General features: G+C 47.9%; 1 protein-coding gene across 1 annotated transcript in view; it reads left to right on the top strand.

Annotated features, from left to right (window-relative positions):
- The window catches only part of LOC122935570 (phosphofurin acidic cluster sorting protein 1-like), a 163,848-nt gene that overhangs the window by 43,736 nt on the left and 98,800 nt on the right, over positions 1-21,312 (top strand). The window contains exons 8-9 of the mRNA XM_044291334.1: positions 14,769-14,825; positions 19,874-20,025. Of these exons, the coding sequence (XP_044147269.1) occupies positions 14,769-14,825; positions 19,874-20,025 (209 nt within the window). The remainder of the gene's footprint in view (positions 1-14,768; positions 14,826-19,873; positions 20,026-21,312) is intronic.

The following is a 21,312-nucleotide window of genomic DNA, read 5'->3' as shown; positions in this document are numbered from 1 at the left end:
AACACTGTGAGAAGAGAAGAAGCACTAATGATGGTAGAGGAGCACTGTGACAAGAGGAGAAGCACTAATGATGGTAGAGGAGCACTGGGAAAAGAGAAGAACTAATGATGGTGGACATACCTTGTGAGAAGAGAAGAAGCACTAATGATGGTAGAGGAGCACTGTGAGAAGAGGAGAAGCACTAATGATAGTGGACGAACACTGTGAGAGGATGAGAAGCACTAATAATGGTAGAGGAGCGCTGTGAGAAGAGAAGCACTAATGATGGTGGACAAACACTGTGAGAAGAGAAGAAGCACTAATGATGGTAGAGGAGCACTGTGACAAGAGGAGAAGCACTAATGATGGTAGAGGAGCACTGGGAAAAGAGAAGAACTAATGATGGTGGACATACCTTGTGAGAAGAGAAGAAGCACTAATGATGGTAGAGGAGCACTGTGAGAAGAGGAGAAGCACTAATGATAGTGGACGAACACTGTGAGAGGATGAGAAGCACTAATAATGGTAGAGGAGCACTGTGGGAAGAGGAGAAGTACTAATGATGGTGGACGAACACTGAGAGGATGAGAAGCACTAATGATGGTGGACAATGTAGTGTCCTGGAGTAGGGGTACTGTGAAGTTTGGACATTTGCCTATTTCCCCTATGCAAAGTTATAAACTTCTTACTTTATTTCACTTGAAAGGGTTAACTTATACTGTTTAATACTGTGTAACTGCATTTTATATGTATGTTGTGATATACAGGTCCTTCTCAAAAAATTAGCATATTGTGATAAAGTTCATTATTTTCTGTAATGTGCTGATAAACATTAGACTTTCATATATTTTAGATTCATTACACACCAACTGAAGTAGTTCAAGCCTTTTATTGTTTTAATATTGATGATTTTGGCCACAGCTCATGAAAACCCAAATTTCCTATCTCAAAAAATTAGCATATTTCATCCGACCAATAAAAGAAAAGTGTTTTTAATACAAAAAAAAAGTCAACCTTCAAATAATTATGTTCAGTTATGCACTCAATACTTGGTCGGGAATCCTTTTGCAGAAATGACAGCTTCAATGCAGCGTGGCATGGAGGCAATCAGCCTGTGGCACTGCTGAGGTGTTATGGAGGCCCAGGAGGCTTCAATGCAGCGTGGCATGGAGGCAATCAGCCTGTGGCACTGCTGAGGTGTTATGGAGGCCCAGGATGCTTCAATGCGGCGTGGCATGGAGGCCATCAGCCTGTGGCACTGCTGAGGTGTTATGGAGGCCCAGGATGCTTCAATGCGGCGTGGCATGGAGGCAATCAGCCTGTGGCACTGCTGAGGTGTTATGGAGGCCCAGGAGGCTTCAATGCGGCGTGGCATGGAGGCATCAGCCTGTGGCACTGCTGAGGTGTTATGGAGGCCCAGGAGGCTTCACTGCGGCGTGGCATGGAGGCAATCAGCCTGTGGCACTGCGGAGGTGTTATGGAGGCCCAGGATGCTTCAATGCGGCGTGGCATGGAGGCAATCAGCCTGTGGCACTGCTGAGGTGTTATGGAGGCCCAGGAGGCTTCAATGCGGCGTGGCATGGAGGCAGTCAGCCTGTGGCACTGCTGAGGTGTTATGGAGGCCCAGGAGGCTTCAATGCGGCGTGGCATGGAGGCAATCAGCCTGTGGCACTGCTGAGGTGTTATGGATGCCCAGGATGCTTCGATAGCGGCCTTAAGCTCATCCAGAGTGTTGGGTCTTGCGTCTCTCAACTTTCTCTTCCCAATATCCCACAGGTTCTCTATGGGGTTCAGGTCAGGAGAGTTGGCAGGCCAATTGAGCCCAGTAATACCATGGTCAGTAAACCAGTTACCAGTGGTGTTGGCACTGTGAGCAGGTGCCAGGTCGTGCTGAAAAATGAAATCTTCATCTCCATAAAGCTTTTCAGCAGATGGAAGCATGAAGTGCTCCACAATCTCCTGATAGCGGCTGCATTGACCCTGCCCTTGATAAAACACAGTGGACCAACACCAGCAGCTGACATGGCCCCCAGACCATCACTGACTGTGGGTACTTGACACTGGACTTCAGGCATTTTGGCATTTCCCTCTCCCCAGTCTTCCTCCAGACTCTGGCACCTTGATTTCCGAATGACCTGCAACAGTCCAGTGCTGCTTCTCTGTAGCCCAGGTCAGGCGCTTCTGCCGCTGTTTCTGGGGAATGCGGCCCCTGTAGCCCATTTCCTGCACACGCCTGTACACGGTGGCTCTGGATGTTTCTACTCCAGACTCAGTCCACTGCTTCCGCAGGTCCCCCAAGGTCTGGAATCGGTCCTTCTCCACAATCTTCCTCAGGGTCCGGTCACCTCTTCTCGTTGTGCAGCGTTTTCTGCCACACTTTTTCCTTCCCACAGACTTCCCACTGAGGGGCCTTGATACAGCACTCTGGGAACAGCCTATTCGGTCAGAAATTTCTTTTTGTGTCTTACCCTCTTGCTTGAGGGGGTCAATGATGGCCTTCTGGACAGCAGTCAGGTCGGCAGTCTGACCCATGATTGCGGTTTTGAGTAATGAACCAGGCTGGGAGTTTTTAAAAGCCTCAGGAATCTTTTGCAGGTGTTTAGAGTTAATTAGTTGATTCAGATGATTAGGTTAATAGCTCGTTTAGAGAACCTTTTCATGATATGCTAATTTTTTGAGATAGGAATTTTGGGTTTTCATGAGCTGTATGCCAAAATCATCAATATTAAAACAATAAAAGGCTTGAACTACTTCAGTTGGTGTGTAATGAATCTAAAATATATGAAAGTCTAATGTTTATCAGTACATTACAGAAAATAATGAACTTTATCACAATATGCTAATTTTTTTAGAAGGACCTGTATATCCTGTTCATTATCACTGTATTTACAAGGCTCTGTGGAAAGGATTAATGAACACTGAGAGACTTTTGGGACTTTGGATGAGAAGCTGGTAATTTTGCACAGCTGTCATAAGGTTTAAGAAGAGAGTGTTTTGGAGGGAAAAAGCCAGACATTGTTTACCACCAAAAGCAGACAGACTGACCTTGTGAATGTAACTCTTTTGTTATGTCTGGAAACTATTCATTGCTATTGAGTATCATTGGAGCTCTAATGTAAGTCTATGACAGATGGGAAGTGTAACATTGTATTTTTTTGTGCTGAGTTACTCCACTCCACCCCTCCCACTAGAAGGTTTCAGTATAAGGAGAGCAGTCAGAGCCCCTAGTGTTCTGCAGGTAGGGATCAGTGCTTGGAGGGGAGAATCTTCCAGCCTGCATAAGTGACCAAAACAAGACACTAGCCCTGTGAGCAAGGAGCCACCTGGACTACTGAGCCTCCAGACTTTGGCGAGAGTACCAGCCTTCTGAGAAAGAGAGGGACTGCTAGCTCAGGCCTTTCCTCAGCCACAAATTCGTCTGCCAGGGAGGAGCCTGGAGAAGCCACTCAGTGCACTGCCTGTATTGTTTTGCACCTGAATTCCTCCAGTAAAGAATCACACTGGTAACTGCACACCTTGACTCTCTGGACTTATTTCCCATTGGGGTGCACCACACTTTACCATCCCTTCTGGAGAGCAGCAACACGTGGTGACACTTCAATGGTGTCCAGGGGACCCAGCGTAGTGTTGGGGCCACCCCAAACCTGGCCACTTCAACCAGCACTGTGAGGAGATGAGAAGCCTTAATGATGGACAAGCACTGTAAGGACATGAGAAGCACTAATGATTCTGGACGAACACTGTGAGAAGATGAGAAGCACTAATGATGGTGGACCAGTACTATGTGGTGATGAGAAGCACTAATGATGGACAAGCACTATGAGCAGATGAGAAGCACTAATGATGGTGGACCAGTACTGTAAGGAGATGAGAAGCACTAGTGATGGTGATGGACAAGCACTGTGAGGACATGAGAAGCACTAATGATTGTGGATGAGCACTGTGAGGAGATGAGAAGTACTAATCATGGTGGACCAGTACTGTGAGGTAATGAGAAGCACTAATGATAGACAAGCACTATGAGGAGCTGGAGAAGCACTAATGATGGCATATAAGCACTGTGAGGTGATGAGAAGCACTAATGATGGTGGATGAGCACTGTGAGGAGATGAGAAGTACTAATCATGGTGGACCAGTACTGTGAGGTGATGAGAAGCACTAATGATAGACAAGCACTATGAGGAGATGGATGAGCACTGTGAGGAGATGAGAAGCACTAATGATGGTGAACAAGCACTGTGAGGTGATGAGAAGCACTAATGATGGACAAGCACTATTAGGAGATGAGAAGCACTAATGATGGCAGAGGAGCACTGTGAGGTGATGAGAAGCACTAATGATGGAGGACGAGCACTGTGAGATGAGAAGCACTAATGATGGTGAACAAGCACTGTGATGAGAAGCACTAGTGATGGACAAGCACTGTCAGGAGATTAGAAGCACTAATGATTGGGGATGAGCACTGTGAGGAGATGAGAAGTACTAATCATGGTGGACCAGTACTGTGAGGTAATGAGAAGCACTAATCATGGCATATAAGCACTGTGAGGTGATGAGAAGCACTAATAATTGCATATAAGCACTGTGATGAGAAGCACTAATGATGGACAAGCACTGTGAGGAGATGAGAAGCACTAATGATGGCAGATGAGCACTGTGAGGAGATGAGAAGCACTAATGATGGCAGATGAGCACTATGAGGAGATGAGAAGCACTACTGATGGTGGATGAGCACTGTGAGGAGATGAGAAGTACTAATCATGGTGGACCAGTACTGTGAGGTAATGAGAAGCACTAATGATAGACAAGCACTATGAGGAGCTGGAGAAGCACTAATGATGGCATATAAGCACTGTGATGAGAAGCACTAATAATGGCATATAAGCAATGTGATGAGAAGCACTAATGATGGACAAGCACTATGAGGAGATGAGAAGCACTAATAATGGCATATAAGCAATGTGATGAGAAGCACTAATGATGGCAGATGAGCACTATGAGGAGATGAGAAGCACTAATAATGGCAGATGAGCACTATGAGGAGATGAGAAGCACTACTGATGGTGGATGAGCACTGTGAGGAGATGAGAAGTACTAATCATGGTGGACCAGTACTGTGAGGTAATGAGAAGCACTAATGATAGACAAGCACTATGAGGAGCTGGAGAAGCACTAGTGATTGTGGATGAGCACTGTAAGGAGATGAGAAGCACTAATGATGGTGAACAAGCACTGTGAGGTGATGAGAAGCACTAATGATGGTGGATGAGCACTGTGAGGAGATGAGAAGTACTAATCATGGTGGACCAGTACTGTGAGGTGATGAGAAGCACTAATGATAGACAAGCACTATGAGGAGATGGATGAGCACTGTGAGGAGATGAGAAGCACTAATGATGGTGAACAAGCACTGTGAGGTGATGAGAAGCACTAATGATGGCATATAAGCACTGTGATGAGAAGCACTAATGATGGCAGATGAGCACTATGAGGAGATGAGAAGCACTACTGATGGTGGATGAGCACTGTGAGGAGATGAGAAGTACTAATCATGGTGGACCAGTACTGTGAGGTAATGAGAAGCACTAATGATAGACAAGCACTATGAGGAGCTGGAGAAGCACTAGTGATTGTGGATGAGCACTGTAAGGAGATGAGAAGCACTAATGATGGTGGACAAGCACTGTGAGGTGATGAGAAGCACTAATGATGGTGGATGAGCACTGTGAGGAGATGAGAAGTACTAATCATGGTGGACCAGTACTGTGAGGTGATGAGAAGCACTAATGATAGTGTCGGGATTCGAACCCGTGACCAGCCACATCCCAGGCAGTAGCCCTGCTTACTAGGCTACCATCCTCTCTGGACATTCCTCCCTGAAACCTATTAGTTAACCTCAGTCTTGCCAAGCCTTGCTCATCACCCTTGATTCCCCACACCTGGTACTTCCCTATATAAGTCCAGCACCTTGCACTCTAGCTTGCTGATTATTGAGCTCCTGAGCCTTGATCAAGCTTCTCCTCATCTGTTGCTCTTGCTACTGCTGGAAGTCCACTGCTGACCAGGAATTGCCTACCGACTACTCTTCTGCCTTATCCCTACCTACTGAACTGCTACCACCGTTGCCATCCGGATTGTCTGACCACGCTTACTGCCGCCTGCCCTGACCCACCGCCTGCCTACCGACTACTCTTCTGCCTTATCCCTACCTACTGAACTGCTACCACCGTTGCCATCCGGATTGTCTGACCACGCTTACTACCTGCCTGCGGTCCTTGCCACTGGGCTCCACTCCTACCTCCAGCCAGCGGTCCTCTGACACAGGTGAGCCTGTAGGACTGTTACAGATAGACAAGCACTATGAGGAGATGGATGAGCACTGTGAGGAGATGAGAAGCACTAATGATGGTGAACAAGCACTGTGAGGTGATGAGAAGCACTAATGATGGACAAGCACTATTAGGAGATGAGAAGCACTAATGATGGACAAGCACTATTAGGAGATGAGAAGCACTAATGATGGCAGAGGAGCACTGTGAGGTGATGAGAAGCACTAATGATGGAGGATGAGCACTGTGAGATGAGAAGCACTAATGATGGTGAACAAGCACTGTGATGAGAAGCACTAGTGATGGACAAGCACTGTCAGGAGATTAGAAGCACTAATGATTGTGGATGAGCCCTATGAGGAGATGAGAAGTACTAATCATGGTGGATGAGCCCTATGAGGAGATGAGAAGTACTAATCATGGTGGATGAGCACTGTGAGGAGATGAGAAGCACTAATGATGGCAGATGAGCACTGTGAGATGAGAAGCACTAATGATGGTGGACCAGTACTGTGACTGTGAGGAGATGAGAAGCACTAATGATTGTGGATGAGCACTGTGAGGAGATGATAAGTACTAATCATGGTGGTAAGGTGATGAGAAGCACTAGTGATGGACAAGCACTATGAGGAGATGAGAAGCACTAATGATGGTGGACCAGTACTGTGAGGTGATGACCAGCACTAGTGATGAACAAGCACTGTGAGGAGATGAGAAGCACTAATGATTGTGGATGAGCCCTATGAGGAGATGAGAAGTACTAATCATGGTGAATGAGCACTGTGAGGAGATGAGAAGCACTAATGATGGCAGATGAGCACTGTGAGGAGATGAGAAGCACTAATGATGGCAGATGAGCACTGTGAGATGAGAAGCACTAATGATGGTGGACCAGTACTGTGACTGTGAGGAGATGAGAAGCACTAATGATTGTGGATGAGCACTGTGAGGAGATGATAAGTACTAATCATGGTGGTAAGGTGATGAGAAGCACTAGTGATGGACAAGCACTATGAGGAGATGAGAAGCACTAATGATGGTGGACCAGTACTGTGAGGTGATGACCAGCACTAGTGATGAACAAGCACTGTGAGGAGATGAGAAGCACTAATGATTGTGGATGAGCCCTATGAGGAGATGAGAAGTACTAATCATGGTGGATGAGCACTGTGAGGAGATGAGAAGTACTAATGATTGTGGATGAGCCCTATGAGGAGATGAGAAGTACTAATCATGGTGGATGAGCACTGTGAGGAGATGAGAAACACTAATGATGGCAGATGAGCACTGTGAGATGAGAAGCACTAATGATGGTGGACCAGTACTGTGACTGTGAGGAGATGAGAAGCACTAATGATTGTGGATGAGCACTGTGAGGAGATGATAAGTACTAATCATGGTGGTGAGGAGATGAGAAGCACTAATGATTGTGGATGAGCCCTATGAGGAGATGAGAAGTACTAATCATGGTGAATGAGCACTGTGAGGAGATGAGAAGCACTAATGATGGCAGATGAGCACTGTGAGATGAGAAGCACTAATGATGGCAGATGAGCACTGTGAGATGAGAAGCACTAATGATGGTGGACCAGTACTGTGACTGTGAGGAGATGAGAAGCACTAATGATTGTAGATGAGCACTGTGAGGAGATGAGAAGCACTAATGATTGTGGATGAGCCCTATGAGGAGATGAGAAGTACTAATCATGGTGGATGAGCACTGTGAGGAGATGAGAAACACTAATGATAGCAGATGAGCACTGTGAGATGAGAAGCACTAATGATGGTGGACCAGTACTGTGACTGTGAGGAGATGAGAAGCACTAATGATTGTAGATGAGCACTGTGAGGAGATGAGAAGCACTAATGATTGTAGATGAGCACGGTGAGGAGACGAGAAGCACTAATGATGGCAGATGAGCACGGTGAGGAGACGAGAAGCACTAATGATGGCAGATGAGCACGGTGAGGAGACGAGAAGCACTAATGATGGCAGATGAGTACTGTGAGGAGATGAGAAGCACTAATGATGGCAGATGAGCACTGTGAGATGAGAAGCACTAATGATGGTGGACCAGTACTGTGACTGTGAGGAGATGAGAAGCACTAATGATTGTGGATGAGCACTGTGAGGAGATGATAAGTACTAATCATGGTGGTGAGGAGATGAGAAGCACTAATGATTGTGGATGAGCCCTATGAGGAGATGAGAAGTACTAATCATGGTGAATGAGCACTGTGAGGAGATGAGAAGCACTAATGATGGCAGATGAGCACTGTGAGATGAGAAGCACTAATGATGGTGGACCAGTACTGTGACTGTGAGGAGATGAGAAGCACTAATGATTGTAGATGAGCACTGTGAGGAGATGATAAGTACTAATCATGGTGGTGAGGTGATGAGAAGCACTAGTGATGGACAAGCACTGTGAGGAGATGAGAAGCACTAATGATGGTGGAAGAGCACTGTGAGGAGATGAGAAGCACTAATGATGGCAGATGAGCACTGTGAGGAGATGAGAAGCACTAATGATGGCAGATGAGCACTGTGAGGAGATGAGAAGCACTAATGATGGACAAGCACTGTGAGGAGATGAGAAGCACTAATGATGGTGGAAGAGCACGGTGAGGAGACGAGAAGTAGATGATGCTTCTGAGTAACTGAGTTGAGACGTAGCTGGCACTGAGGGATCTGTGAATTTGTGAGGGGGCTGCTCATGGACGTGTGAGTTTGGTTGTTGACTGACTTTCTGAGACCAGTGTGGAGGTTGTGGTTTATAGACAGGTGTGGAAACTCAGATCTCTCTGTGACCAGTGTAGGGGTGCAATAGTTTTTGTCTGCCCAAAAGCTAGCATAGTTAATAGGGTCCAGCGGTAAATGGCAGAATTTGGCTCGGCCAGATCCAGTTAATTCCAGCAAGCTGTTCTCTCCTGATGCCTCTCAGATACAGAGAAGTGGAGAATAATGGAAGACATTATAGAGAAGTTTATAGCTTATAGATGTGAATCCAGTAGCTATGTGGCAGTAAGACACTTGCTGCTCCCTCCTCCTCCCCCTTCCCCTCTCCATCTTTTGGCAGTTGTAATCTGATCCCTCAGTGAGCTGACAGTCCTACATTGTCCCTCACAAATGATTTAGCTGAGAATTCAGAGGTAGAGCCTACATGAGTTTTAAACAAAATTTGCATAATGGCTGTGCTTCTTTGTTTGGGCTTTTCGGAAGTCTCTTTCAGCCATATTATTCCCTGTTTCTGCTGCACAGCTAGATACATTTCTCTCAGAAGCAAGGGCATCTCCCTTCTGCCAGTTCTGTATGCAGTGACCTTACTTCCCACTGTGTTTTTCTTCCAGAGACCTCAGAAGGCTGATAATGAGGGCTATAACACACACTTACAGAAAGGCAGGAGGCTCCTGCGAGTTCAGAAGCAGAGTGCAAGCAGTTCTTTTATCAGGCTTAGGATTTTAGCTAGTTCTGACTCGCCCTGACTTCCTCTCAGCCATCTTCTGAGTCTCTGTTAGCCACGATGGATCTTGCCTGAGTTAGGTGGAAGTTAGAGCCCTAGTGGCCATGACTTTACAGCTTTTTCCAGGTGGAGGCAGGTGGTCTTTTAAATTAAGGGATTTAGAAATTTGCCAATTACACCATTCTCTATTAAATGAACTGAAATTGTGTGAAAGCAAAAGATCCTGATAAGTGGAGAAAGAGGCATCTATCTCTGATAAAAATATGTTATTCTATATATTATATTCACCTATGACCTACTCAGCCATGCCATTTATCTATGACCAATGGGAGTAGAGTATTGATCAGCAGGGGTCCGACACATGTTAGAAGAAGCTGTGGTGCTCCGGTCAGCGCTCCTCCCTGCTCGCCAAGCACAGCGCTGTCATTGAATAGTGGCTGTTCTTGGTACTGCAGCCGCCCACTATATACTCCGCTGTATATAGGTCATGTGACTGGCTGAAGGTAACGTCACTGGCCTAGGAAAAGACTGCAGCGCTGACCTCAGTGATCGTCGGGGTCCTGGAGTCAGACCCCCCAGTCAGATACCAGTAACCTATCCTGAGTATAGGTCAGCAATTTCAAGAAGATCAATGGCAGAAATAGAACACTGGGCCCATCTCGTCACCCTCATGGAGTCAAGGGAATCTGTCGTCCGCGCCCCTATGTACTCCCACCCAGCCCCCAATAGCTATTGCCTAGCTGATTACAATGGGCCCTGGTTCTGTGGCTCCCCTGCAGAGAAATACCTCCTTATAGCAATATGCAGACGAGGACGGCACTGATGATGTCATCGCACTGAAGCTCTGTTAGGCCCCGCCCCTAGCTCAGACTGCTGCTTGACAGGGCCAGGCACTAGGCACATAAGTTTACCTGGCCCTGTATCCTCAGGCACGCGTGGATCGTTAGCAAACTGGCACAGTCTCTGCCAAGACAAAAACTGCGCACGTGCCCATATGAAAACAGCCAGCGCGTGCGCATTGCACTAAATGCCTTATTTGCAAAAAGATAAGGGTCATTTATGACTATATATACCACTTTTTTGGCACACCGTGGTGCTGCAGAATCGGGGACTTCTTCCCTGCTCACGCCAGGTCTAATAAAAAGTGGGTGGGTCGGCAGGCCCGCCTCATTCACCATTTTCTATGCCAGCTATAGGGCTTATTAAGACTGGCATTTAGGACGCTGTTCTTAATAAATGTGCCCCTAAATTTTTATGCAGAGGAGTCGGCAATCGACAAAACAAGGGCACCATTAAAATCCAGCGAGCAATACCTACGTGTCACCCTGGGCTTGGCTACATAGTGATGTCACTGATGGCAGACGTGTGTGACTACCAAGTTCATGGACAGGTGTGTGGGGCTCATGGACAGGTGTCTGGTGCATCTATGTAACTAGTATTGGCTGGGGCAGTTCATATGGTGTGGGTGCCCCCTTTTGGCAGTAGAGATTCATACCTCTGTGACTTTTTCCTTGTGACCACTGTAAGTGGAGCAGTTAATGGACAGCTAAGTAGTGCCCCCTTTGACCAGTGTTGGCAGGAGTGATTTGTGGTCAGGTGTGTGTAGCCCCCTGGTTACCAATACCGGTAGCTTCATGGTCAGGTATGTGATGACTCCCATGTTAACATTTTTGGTAGCAGTGGTTCATGTACAGGTGTATCTCCTGTTATGAGACACTGTGAATAGAGATCAGTGGTGCAGTTTGTGGACAGGGGCGAGCGTATCTGCTGTGACCAGAGTTGGGTGGTGCAGTTTATGGACAGGGACGTGGGTATCTGCTGTGACCAGAGCTGGGTGGAGCAGTTTATGGACCGTAGTGTGGGTTCCTCCTGTGACCAGAGTTGGGTGGAGCAGTTTATGGACCGTAGTGTGGGTTCCTCCTGTGACCAGAGCTGGGTGGAGAAGTTTATAGACAGTAGTGTGGGTTCCTCCTGTGACCAGAGCTGGGTCGCGCAGTTTATGGACAGTAGTGTGGGTTCCTCCTGTGACCAGAGTTGGGTGGAGCAGTATATGGACAGTAGTGTGGATTCCTCCTGAGACCAGAGCTGGGTGGAGCAGTTTATAGACAGTAGTGTGGGTTCCTCCTGTGACCAGAGCTGGGTGGAGAAGTTTATGGACAGTAGTGTGGGTTCCTCCTGTGACCAGAGTTGGGTGGAGCAGTTTATGGACCGTAGTGTGGGTTCCTCCTGTGACCAGAGTTGGGTGGAGCAGTTTATGGACCGTAGTGTGGGTTCCTCCTGTGACCAGAGTTGGGTGGAGCAGTTTATGGACAGTAGTGTGGGTTCCTCCTGTGTCCAGAGCTGGGTGGAGCAGTATATGGACAGTAGTGTGGGTTCCTCCTGTGACCAGAGCTGGGTGGAGCAGTTTATGGACAGTAGTGTGGGTTCCTCCTGTGACCAGAGTTGGGTGGAGCAGTTTATGGACAGTAGTGCGGGTTCCTCCTGTGACCAGAGTTGGGTGGAGCAGTTTATGGACAGTAGTGTGGGTTCATCCTGTGACCAGAGTTGGGTGGAGCAGTTTATGGACAGTAGTGTGGGTTCCTCCTGTGGCCAGAGCTGGGTGGAGCAGTTTATGGAGAGTAGTGTGGGTTCCTCCTGTGACCAGAGCTGGGTGGAGCAGTATATGGACAGTAGTGTGGGTTCCTCCTGTGACCAGAGCTGGGTGGAGCAGTTTATGGACAGTAGTGTGGGTTCCTCCTGTGACCAGAGCTGGGTGGAGCAGTTTATGGACAGTAGTGTGGGTTCCTCCTGTGACCAGAGTTGGGTGGAGCAGTTTATGGACAGTAGTGAGGGTTCCTCCTGTGACCAGAGTTGGGTGGAGCAGTTAATGGACAGTAGTGTGGGTTCCTCCTGTGACCAGAGTTGGGTGGAGCAGTTTATGGACAGTAGTGTGGGTTCCTCCTGTGACCAGAGCTGGGTGGAGCAGTTTATGGACAGTAGTGTGGGTTCCTCCTGTGACCAGAGTTGGGTGGAGCAGTTTATGGACAGTAGTGCGGGTTCCTCCTGTGACCAGAGTTGGGTGGAGCAGTATATGGACAGTAGTGTGGGTTCCTCCTGTGACCAGAGCTGGGTGGAGCAGTTTATGGACAGTAGTGTGGGTTCCTCCTGTGACCAGAGCTGGGTGGAGCAGTTTATGGACAGTAGTGTGGGTTCTTCCTGTGACCAGAGTTGGGTGGAGCAGTTTATGGACAGTAGTGTGGGTTCCTCCTGTGGCCAGAGCTGGGTGGAGCAGTTTATGGACAGTAGTGTGGGTTCCTCCTGTGACCAGAGCTGGGTGGAGCAGTATATGGACAGTAGTGTGGGTTCCTCCTGTGACCAGAGCTGGGTGGAGCAGTTTATGGACAGTAGTGTGGGTTCCTCCTGTGACCAGAGCTGGGTGGAGCAGTTTATGGACAGTAGTGTGGGTTCCTCCTGTGACCAGAGTTGGGTGGAGCAGTTTATGGACAGTAGTGCGGGTTCCTCCTGTGACCAGAGTTGGGTGGAGCAGTTAATGGACAGTAGTGTGGGTTCCTCCTGTGACCAGAGTTGGGTGGAGCAGTTTATGGACAGTAGTGTGGGTTCCTCCTGTGACCAGAGCTGGGTGGAGCAGTTTATGGACAGTAGTGTGGGTTCCTCCTGTGACCAGAGTTGGGTGGAGCAGTTTATGGACAGTAGTGCGGGTTCCTCCTGTGACCAGAGCTGGGTGGAGCAGTTAATGGACAGAAGTGTGGGTTCCTCCTGTGACCAGAGCTGGGTGGAGCAGTTTATGGACAGTAGTGTGGGTTCCTCCTGTGACCAGAGTTGGGTGGAGCAGTTTATGGACAGTAGTGCGGGTTCCTCCTGTGACCAGAGTTGGGTGGAGCAGTTAATGGACAGTAGTGTGGGTTCCTCCTGTGACCAGAGTTGGGTGGAGCAGTTTATGGACAGTAGTGTGGGTTCTTCCTGTGACCAGAGCTGGGTGGAGCAGTTTATGGACAGTAGTGTGGGTTCCTCCTGTGACCAGAGTTGGGTAGAGCAGTTTATGGACAGTAGTGTGGGTTCCTCCTGTGACCAGAGCTGGGTGGAGCAGTTTATGGACAGTAGTGTGGGTTCCTCCTGTGACCCGAGTTGGGTGGAGCAGTTTATGGACAGTAGTGTGGGTTCCTCCTGTGACCAGAGTTGGGTGGAGCAGTTAATGGACAGTAGTGTGGGTTCCTCCTGTGACCAGAGTTGGGTGGAGCAGTTTATGGACAGTAGTGTGGGTTCTTCCTGTGACCAGAGCTGGGTGGAGCAGTTTATGGACAGTAGTGTGGGTTCCTCCTGTGACCAGAGTTGGGTAGAGCAGTTTATGGACAGTAGTGTGGGTTCCTCCTGTGACCAGAGCTGGGTGGAGCAGTTTATGGACAGTAGTGAGGGTTCCTCCTGTGACCCGAGTTGGGTGGAGCAGTTTATGGACAGTAGTGTGGGTTCCTCCTGTGACCAGAGCTGGGTGGAGCAGTTTATGGACAGTAGTGTGGGTTCCTCCTGTGACCAGAGCTGGGTGGAGCAGTTTATGGACAGTAGTGCGGGTTCCTCCTGTGACCAGAGTTGGGTGGAGCAGTTTATGGACAGTAGTGTGGGTTCCTCCTGTGACCAGAGCTGGGTGGAGCAGTTTATGGACAGTAGTGTGGGTTCCTCCTGTGACCAGAGTTGGGTGGAGCAGTTTATGGACAGTAGTGCGGGTTCCTCCTGTGACCAGAGTTGGGTGGAGCAGTTTATGGACAGTAGTGTGGGTTCCTCCTGTGACCAGAGCTGGGTGGAGCAGTTTATGGACAGTAGTGTGGGTTCCTCCTGTGACCAGAGCTGGGTGGAGCAGTTTATGGACAGTAGTGTGGGTTCCTCCTGTGACCAGGCTTGGAGTGGTCCTGCTCTGCGTTGTGCATGCTTCTTGTGTATCACTCTTGCTTCCATTTGTTGTACATCAATATAGAGTTGTAATTTTCTCCTCTTTCATTTTCAGCCAAATTTTAAACAGAAGTTTGTGTCTTTGTTGAAGAGGTTCAAAGTTAATGATGATGTGAGTCTTCCTGAAAACAAGCACTCTCATCATCCCCACCATCCATTGTTTTCATATGTGGACACCTGCAGCCATTGTCCTTGCTGACCAGGCCTGTGACATACGGTGATGTGGCAGATGACCGAGCTGCGGTGCCGCCCTTACAGAGTGCCCCCTCCTCTTCATACGACAAATATGGTGTCCATGTCACAGGGTGGTTCAGGAAGGACACGGCCATCATACATAGACAATTCACCATTCATTTCATCTACTTTTACTGTGAGGTCCATGATTTAAATTTCATTTCATCATCATAATATGACTTATACAGAGTGACTGTCATCACACCACCTGGATCCCAGTGATCTCTATAGAGCCAGTATCGTCACACCACCTAGATCCAGTGATCTCTATAGAGAAAGTGACATCACACCACCTAGATCCCAGTGATCTCTACAGAGCCAGTGTCATCGCACCACCTAGATCTCAGTGATCTCTACAGAGCCAGTGTCATCACACCACCTAGATCCCAGTCATCTATATAGAGCCATTATCGTCACACCACCTGGATCCAGTGATCTCTATAGAGAAAGTGACATCACACCACCTAAATCCCAGTGATATTTCTAGAGCTATTATTGCATATCACCTAGATCCCAGTGATCTCTATAGAGCCAGTGTCATCACACCACCTAGATCCCAGTGATCTCTATAGAGCCAGTGTCATCACACCACCTAGATCCCAGTAATCTTTATAGAGCCAGTATCGTCACACCACCTAGATCCAGTGATATTTATAGCGCTAGTGTCATCACACCACCTAGATCCCAGTGATCTCTAGAGCCAGTATCATCACACCACCTAGATCCCAGTGATCTCGATAGATCCATTGTCATCATACCACCTAGATCCCAGTGATCTCTATGAGCCAGTGTCATCACACCACCTAGATCCCAGTGATCTCTATAGAGCTATTATCATCATATCGCCTAGATCCTAGTGATCGCTATAAAGCCAGTGTCATCACACCACCTAGATCCCAGTGATCTCTATAGAGCCATTATCATCATACCACCTAGATCCCAGTAATCTCTATAGAGCCAGTGTCATCACACCACCTAGATCTCAGTGATCTCTATGGAGCCAGGGTCATCACACCACCTAGATATCAGTGATCTCTATGGAGCCAGTATCGTCACACCACCTAGATCCCAGAAATATCTATAGAGCCAGTGTCATCACACCACCTAGATCCCAGTGATCTCTATAGATCCAGGGTCATCACACCACCTAGATCCCAGTGATCTCTATAGAGCCAGTGTCATCACACCACCTAGATCCCAGTGATGTCTATAGATCCAGTGCCATCACACCACCTAGATCCCAGTGATCTCTATAGATCCAGTGGCATCACACCACCTAGATCCCAGTGATCTCTATAGAGCCAGTGTCATCACACCACCTAGATCCCAGTGATCTCTATAGGTCCAGTGCTATCACACCACCTATATCCCAGTGATCTCTATAGATCCAGTGTAATCACACCACCTAGATCCCAGTGATATCTTTAGAGCTAGTGTCATCACACCACCTTGATCCCAGTGATCTCTATAGAGCCAGTATCGTCACACCACCTAGATCCAGTGATCTCTATAGAGAAAGTGACATCACACCACCTAGATCCCAGTGATCTCTACAGAGCCAGTGTCATCGCACCACCTAGATCTCAGTGATCTCTACAGAGCCAGTGTCATCACACCACCTAGATCCCAGTCATCTATATAGAGCCAGTATCGTCACACCACCTAGATCCAGTGATCTCTATAGAGAAAGTGACATCACACCACCTAAATCCCAGTGATATTTATAGAGCTATTATTGCATATCACCTAGATCCCAGTGATCTGTATAGAGCCAGTGTCATCACACCACCTAAATCCCAGTGATATTTATAGAGCTATTATTATCATATCACCTAGATCCCAGTGATCTCTATAGAGCCAGTGTCATCACACCACCTAGATCCCAGTGATCTCTATAAAGCCAGTATCATCACACCACCTAGATCCCAGTGATCTCTATAAAGCAGTGTCATCACACCACCTATATCTCAGTGATCTCTATAGAGCCAGTGTCATCACACCACCTAGATCCCAGTAATCTTTATAGAGCCAGTATCGTCACACCACCTAGATCCAGTGATATTTATAGAGCTAGTGTCATCACACCACCTAGATCCCAGTGATCTCTAGAGCCAGTATCATCACACCACCTAGATCCCAGTGATCTCGATAGATCCATTGTCATCATACCACCTAGATCCCAGTGATCTCTATGAGCCAGTGTCATCACACCACCTAGATCCCAGTAATCTTTATAGAGCCAGTATCGTCACACCACCTAGATCCAGTGATATTTATAGAGCTAGTGTCATCACACCACCTAGATCCCAGTGATCTCTAGAGCCAGTATCATCACACCACCTAGATCCCAGTGATCTCGATAGATCCATTGTCATCATATCACCTAGATCCCAGTGATCTCTATGAGCCAGTGTCATCACACCACCTAGATCCCAGTGATCTCTATAGAGCCATTATCATCATACCACCTAGATCCCAGTAATCTCTATAAAGCCAGTATCACACACCACCTAGATCTCAGTGATCTCTATGGAGCCAGGGTCATCACACCACCTAGATCTCAGTGATCTCTATGGAGCCAGTATCGTCACACCACCTAGATCCCAGGGATATCTATAGAGCCAGTGTCATCACACCACCTAGATCCCAGTGATCTCTATAGATCCAGGGTCATCACACCACCTAGATCCCAGTGATCTCTATAGAGCCAGTGTCATCACACCACCTAGATCCCAGTGATGTCTATAGATCCAGTGCCATCACACCACCTAGATCCCAGTGATATCTATAGATCCAGTGGCATCACACCACCTAGATCCCAGTGATCTCTATAGGTCCAGTGCTATCACACCACCTATATCCCAGTGATCTCTATAGATCCAGTGTAATCACACCACCTAGATCCCAGTGATATCTTTAGAGCTAGTGTCATCACACCACCTTGATCCCAGTCATCTCTATTGAGCCAGTGTCATCACACCACCTAGATCCGAGTAATCTCTATAGAGACAGTGTCATCACACCACCTAGATCCCAGTGATCTCTATGGAGCCAGTGTCATCACACCACCTAGATCCCAGTAATATCTTTAGAGCCAGTGTCATCACACCACCTAGATCCGAGTAATCTCTATAGAGACAGTGTCATCACACCACCTAGATCCCAGTGATCTCTATGGAGCCAGTGTCATCACACCACCTAGATCCCAGTAATATCTTTAGAGCCAGTGTCATCACACCACCTATATTCCAGTGATCTCTATAGAGCCAGTGTCATCACACCACCTAGATCCCAGTGATCTCTATAGAGACAGTGTCATCACACCACCTAGATCCCAGTGATATCTTTAGAGCCAGTGTCATCACACCACCTAGATCCCAGTGATCTCTATAGAGCCAGTGTCATCTCACCACCTAGATCCCAGTGATCTCTATAGAGCCAGTGTCATCACACCACTTAGATCCCAGTGATCTCTATAGAGCCAGTGCTATCACACCACCTAGATCCCAGTGATCTCTATAGATCCAGTGTAATCACACCACCTAGATCCCAGTGATATCTTTAGAGCTAGTGTCATCACACCACCTTGATCCCAGTGATCTCTATAGAGCCAGTGTCATCACACTACCTAGATCCGAGTGATCTCTATAGAGACAGTGTCATCACACCACCTGGATCCCAGTGATCTCTATAGAGCCAGTGACATCACACCACCTAGATCCCAGTGATCCTTATAGAGCCAGTGTAATCACACCACCTAGATCATACTGATCTCTATAGATCCATTGTCATCACCACCTAGATCCCAGTGATCTCTATAGAGACAGTGTCATCACACCACCTAGATCCCAGTGATCTCTATAGAGGCAGTATCGTCACACCACCTAGATCCCAGTGATCCTTATAGAGCCAGTGTAATCACACCACCTAGATCCCAGTGATCCTTATAGAGCCAGTGTAATCACACCACCTAGATCCCAGTGATCCTTATAGAGCCAGTGTAATCACACCACCTAGATCCCAGTGATCCTTATAGAGCCAGTGTAATCACACCACCTAGATCCCAGTGATCCTTATAGAGCCAGTGTAATCACACCACCTAGATCATACTGATCTCTATAGATCCATTGTCATCACCACCTAGATCCCAGTGATCTCTATAGAGGCAGTATCGTCACACCACCTAGATCCCAGTGATCCTTATAGAGCCAGTGTAATCACACCACCTAGATCCCAGTAATCCTTATAGAGCCAGTGTAATCACACCCCCTAGATCCCAGTGATCCTTATAGAGCCAGTGTAATCACACCACCTAGATCCGAGTAATCTCTATAGAGACAGTGTCATCACACCACCTGGATCCCAGTGATCCTTATAGAGCCAGTGTAATCACACCACCTAGATCCCAGTGATCCTTATAGAGCCAGTGTAATCACACCACCTAGATCCCAGTGATCCTTATAGAGCCAGTGTAATCACACCACCTAGATCATACTGATCTCTATAGATCCATTGTCATCACCACCTAGATCCCAGTGATCTCTATAGAGACAGTGTCATCACACCACCTAGATCCAAGAGCAGGAAACGGCAACCTTCGGTACTCTGACTCCTTTTAAACTACAACTCCCAGCATGCTCATGTTCTTGTAACTCATAGAAGTGATAGGAGGATTCTGGGAGTTGTAGTTTCAGAACAGCTGGAGGTTGCTGATCCGTTCCCTCGATCATTCCTTCCTCCCTCCATGATACGTCACTTTGAGGTCTAGGACAAGTCTATTCTCTACAGACCTCAGAGGACTGTCTATGGTAGGGACATCTTCAGCTCAGGGACCCCCCAGGGCTCTGCACCCACAAGGACATCTGTTCATTGGTGGTAGACGTGTCTTCTGGTGACTCCTGGGCCATTGTCCTCTTACCCCTGCAGACATTGGACACAGAACACACGTGTCGGGAGCAGGAGGAAGACGAGGAGCTTGGCCTCCTATATGACAGTCTGGATGAGTGCAACAATAGCGAGAGTGGCTTCGACATAGAAGACAATGACAGTGTCCTCAGCACCCCGAAACCAACGCTGAGGTGAGGGCGATGGGCACCCCCGAACCCTAATGTGTCCTCACACACCCCGGTGTACCCTCTGTATATAGCGTCACCCCAATGTACCCTCAGTGTGTAGCGTCACCCCAATGTACCCTCATATACCGTCACCTCGATGTACCCTCAGTATGTAGCGTCACCCCAATGTACCCTCTGTATATAGCGTCACCCCAATGTACCCTCATATACCGTCACCTCGATGTACCCTCAGTATGTAGCGTCACCCCAATGTACCCTCTGTATATAGCGTCACCCCAATGTACCCTCATATACCGTCACCTCGATGTACCCTCAGTATGTAGCGTCACCCCAATGTACCCTCAGTATGTAGCGTCACCCCAATGTACCCTCATATACCGTCACCTCGATGTACCCTCAGTATGTAGCGTCACCCCAATGTACCCTCATTATATAGCGTCACCCCGATGTACCCTCAGTATATAGCGTCACCCCAATGTACCCTCATTATATAGCGTCACCCCGATGTACCCTCATTATATAGCGTCACCCAGATGTACCCTCATTATATAGCGTCACCCCGATGTACCCTCATTATATAACGTCACCCCAATGTACCCTCATACCGTCACCCCGATGTACCCTCAGTATGTAGCGTCACCTCGATGTACCCTCAGTATGTAGCGTCACCCCAATGTACCCTCTGTATATAGCGTCACCCCAATGTACCCTCAGTATGTAGCGTCACCTCGATGTACCCTCAGTATGTAGCGTCACCCCAATGTACCCTCATATAGCGTCACCTCGATGTACCCTCAGTATGTAGCGTCACCCCAATGTACCCTCATATAGCGTCACCTCGATGTACCCTCAGTATGTAGCGTCACCCCAATGTACCCTCAGTATGTAGCGTCACCTCGATGTACCCTCAGTATGTAGCGTCACCCCAATGTACCCTCAGTATGTAGCGTCACCCCGATGTACCCTCAGTATGTAGCGTCACCCCAATGTACCCTCATATAGCGTCACCTCGATGTACCCTCAGTATGTAGCGTCACCCCAATGTACCCTCATATAGCGTCACCTCGATGTACCCTCAGTATGTAGCGTCACCCCAATGTACCCTCAGTATGTAGCGTCACCTCGATGTACCCTCAGTATGTAGCGTCACCCCAATGTACCCTCATCATATAGCGTCACCCCGATGTACCCTCAGTATGTAGCGTCACCCCAATGTACCCTCATTATATAGCGTCACCTCGATGTACCCTCAGTATATAGCGTCACCCCAATGTACCCTCAGTATGTAGC

Source organism: Bufo gargarizans, chromosome 4 (genome assembly GCF_014858855.1).
Source record: "Bufo gargarizans isolate SCDJY-AF-19 chromosome 4, ASM1485885v1, whole genome shotgun sequence".
Taxonomy (NCBI): domain Eukaryota; kingdom Metazoa; phylum Chordata; class Amphibia; order Anura; family Bufonidae; genus Bufo; species Bufo gargarizans.
Note: the sequence above shows the minus strand (reverse complement) of the source record. Positions and strands in the feature narration are given on the sequence as shown.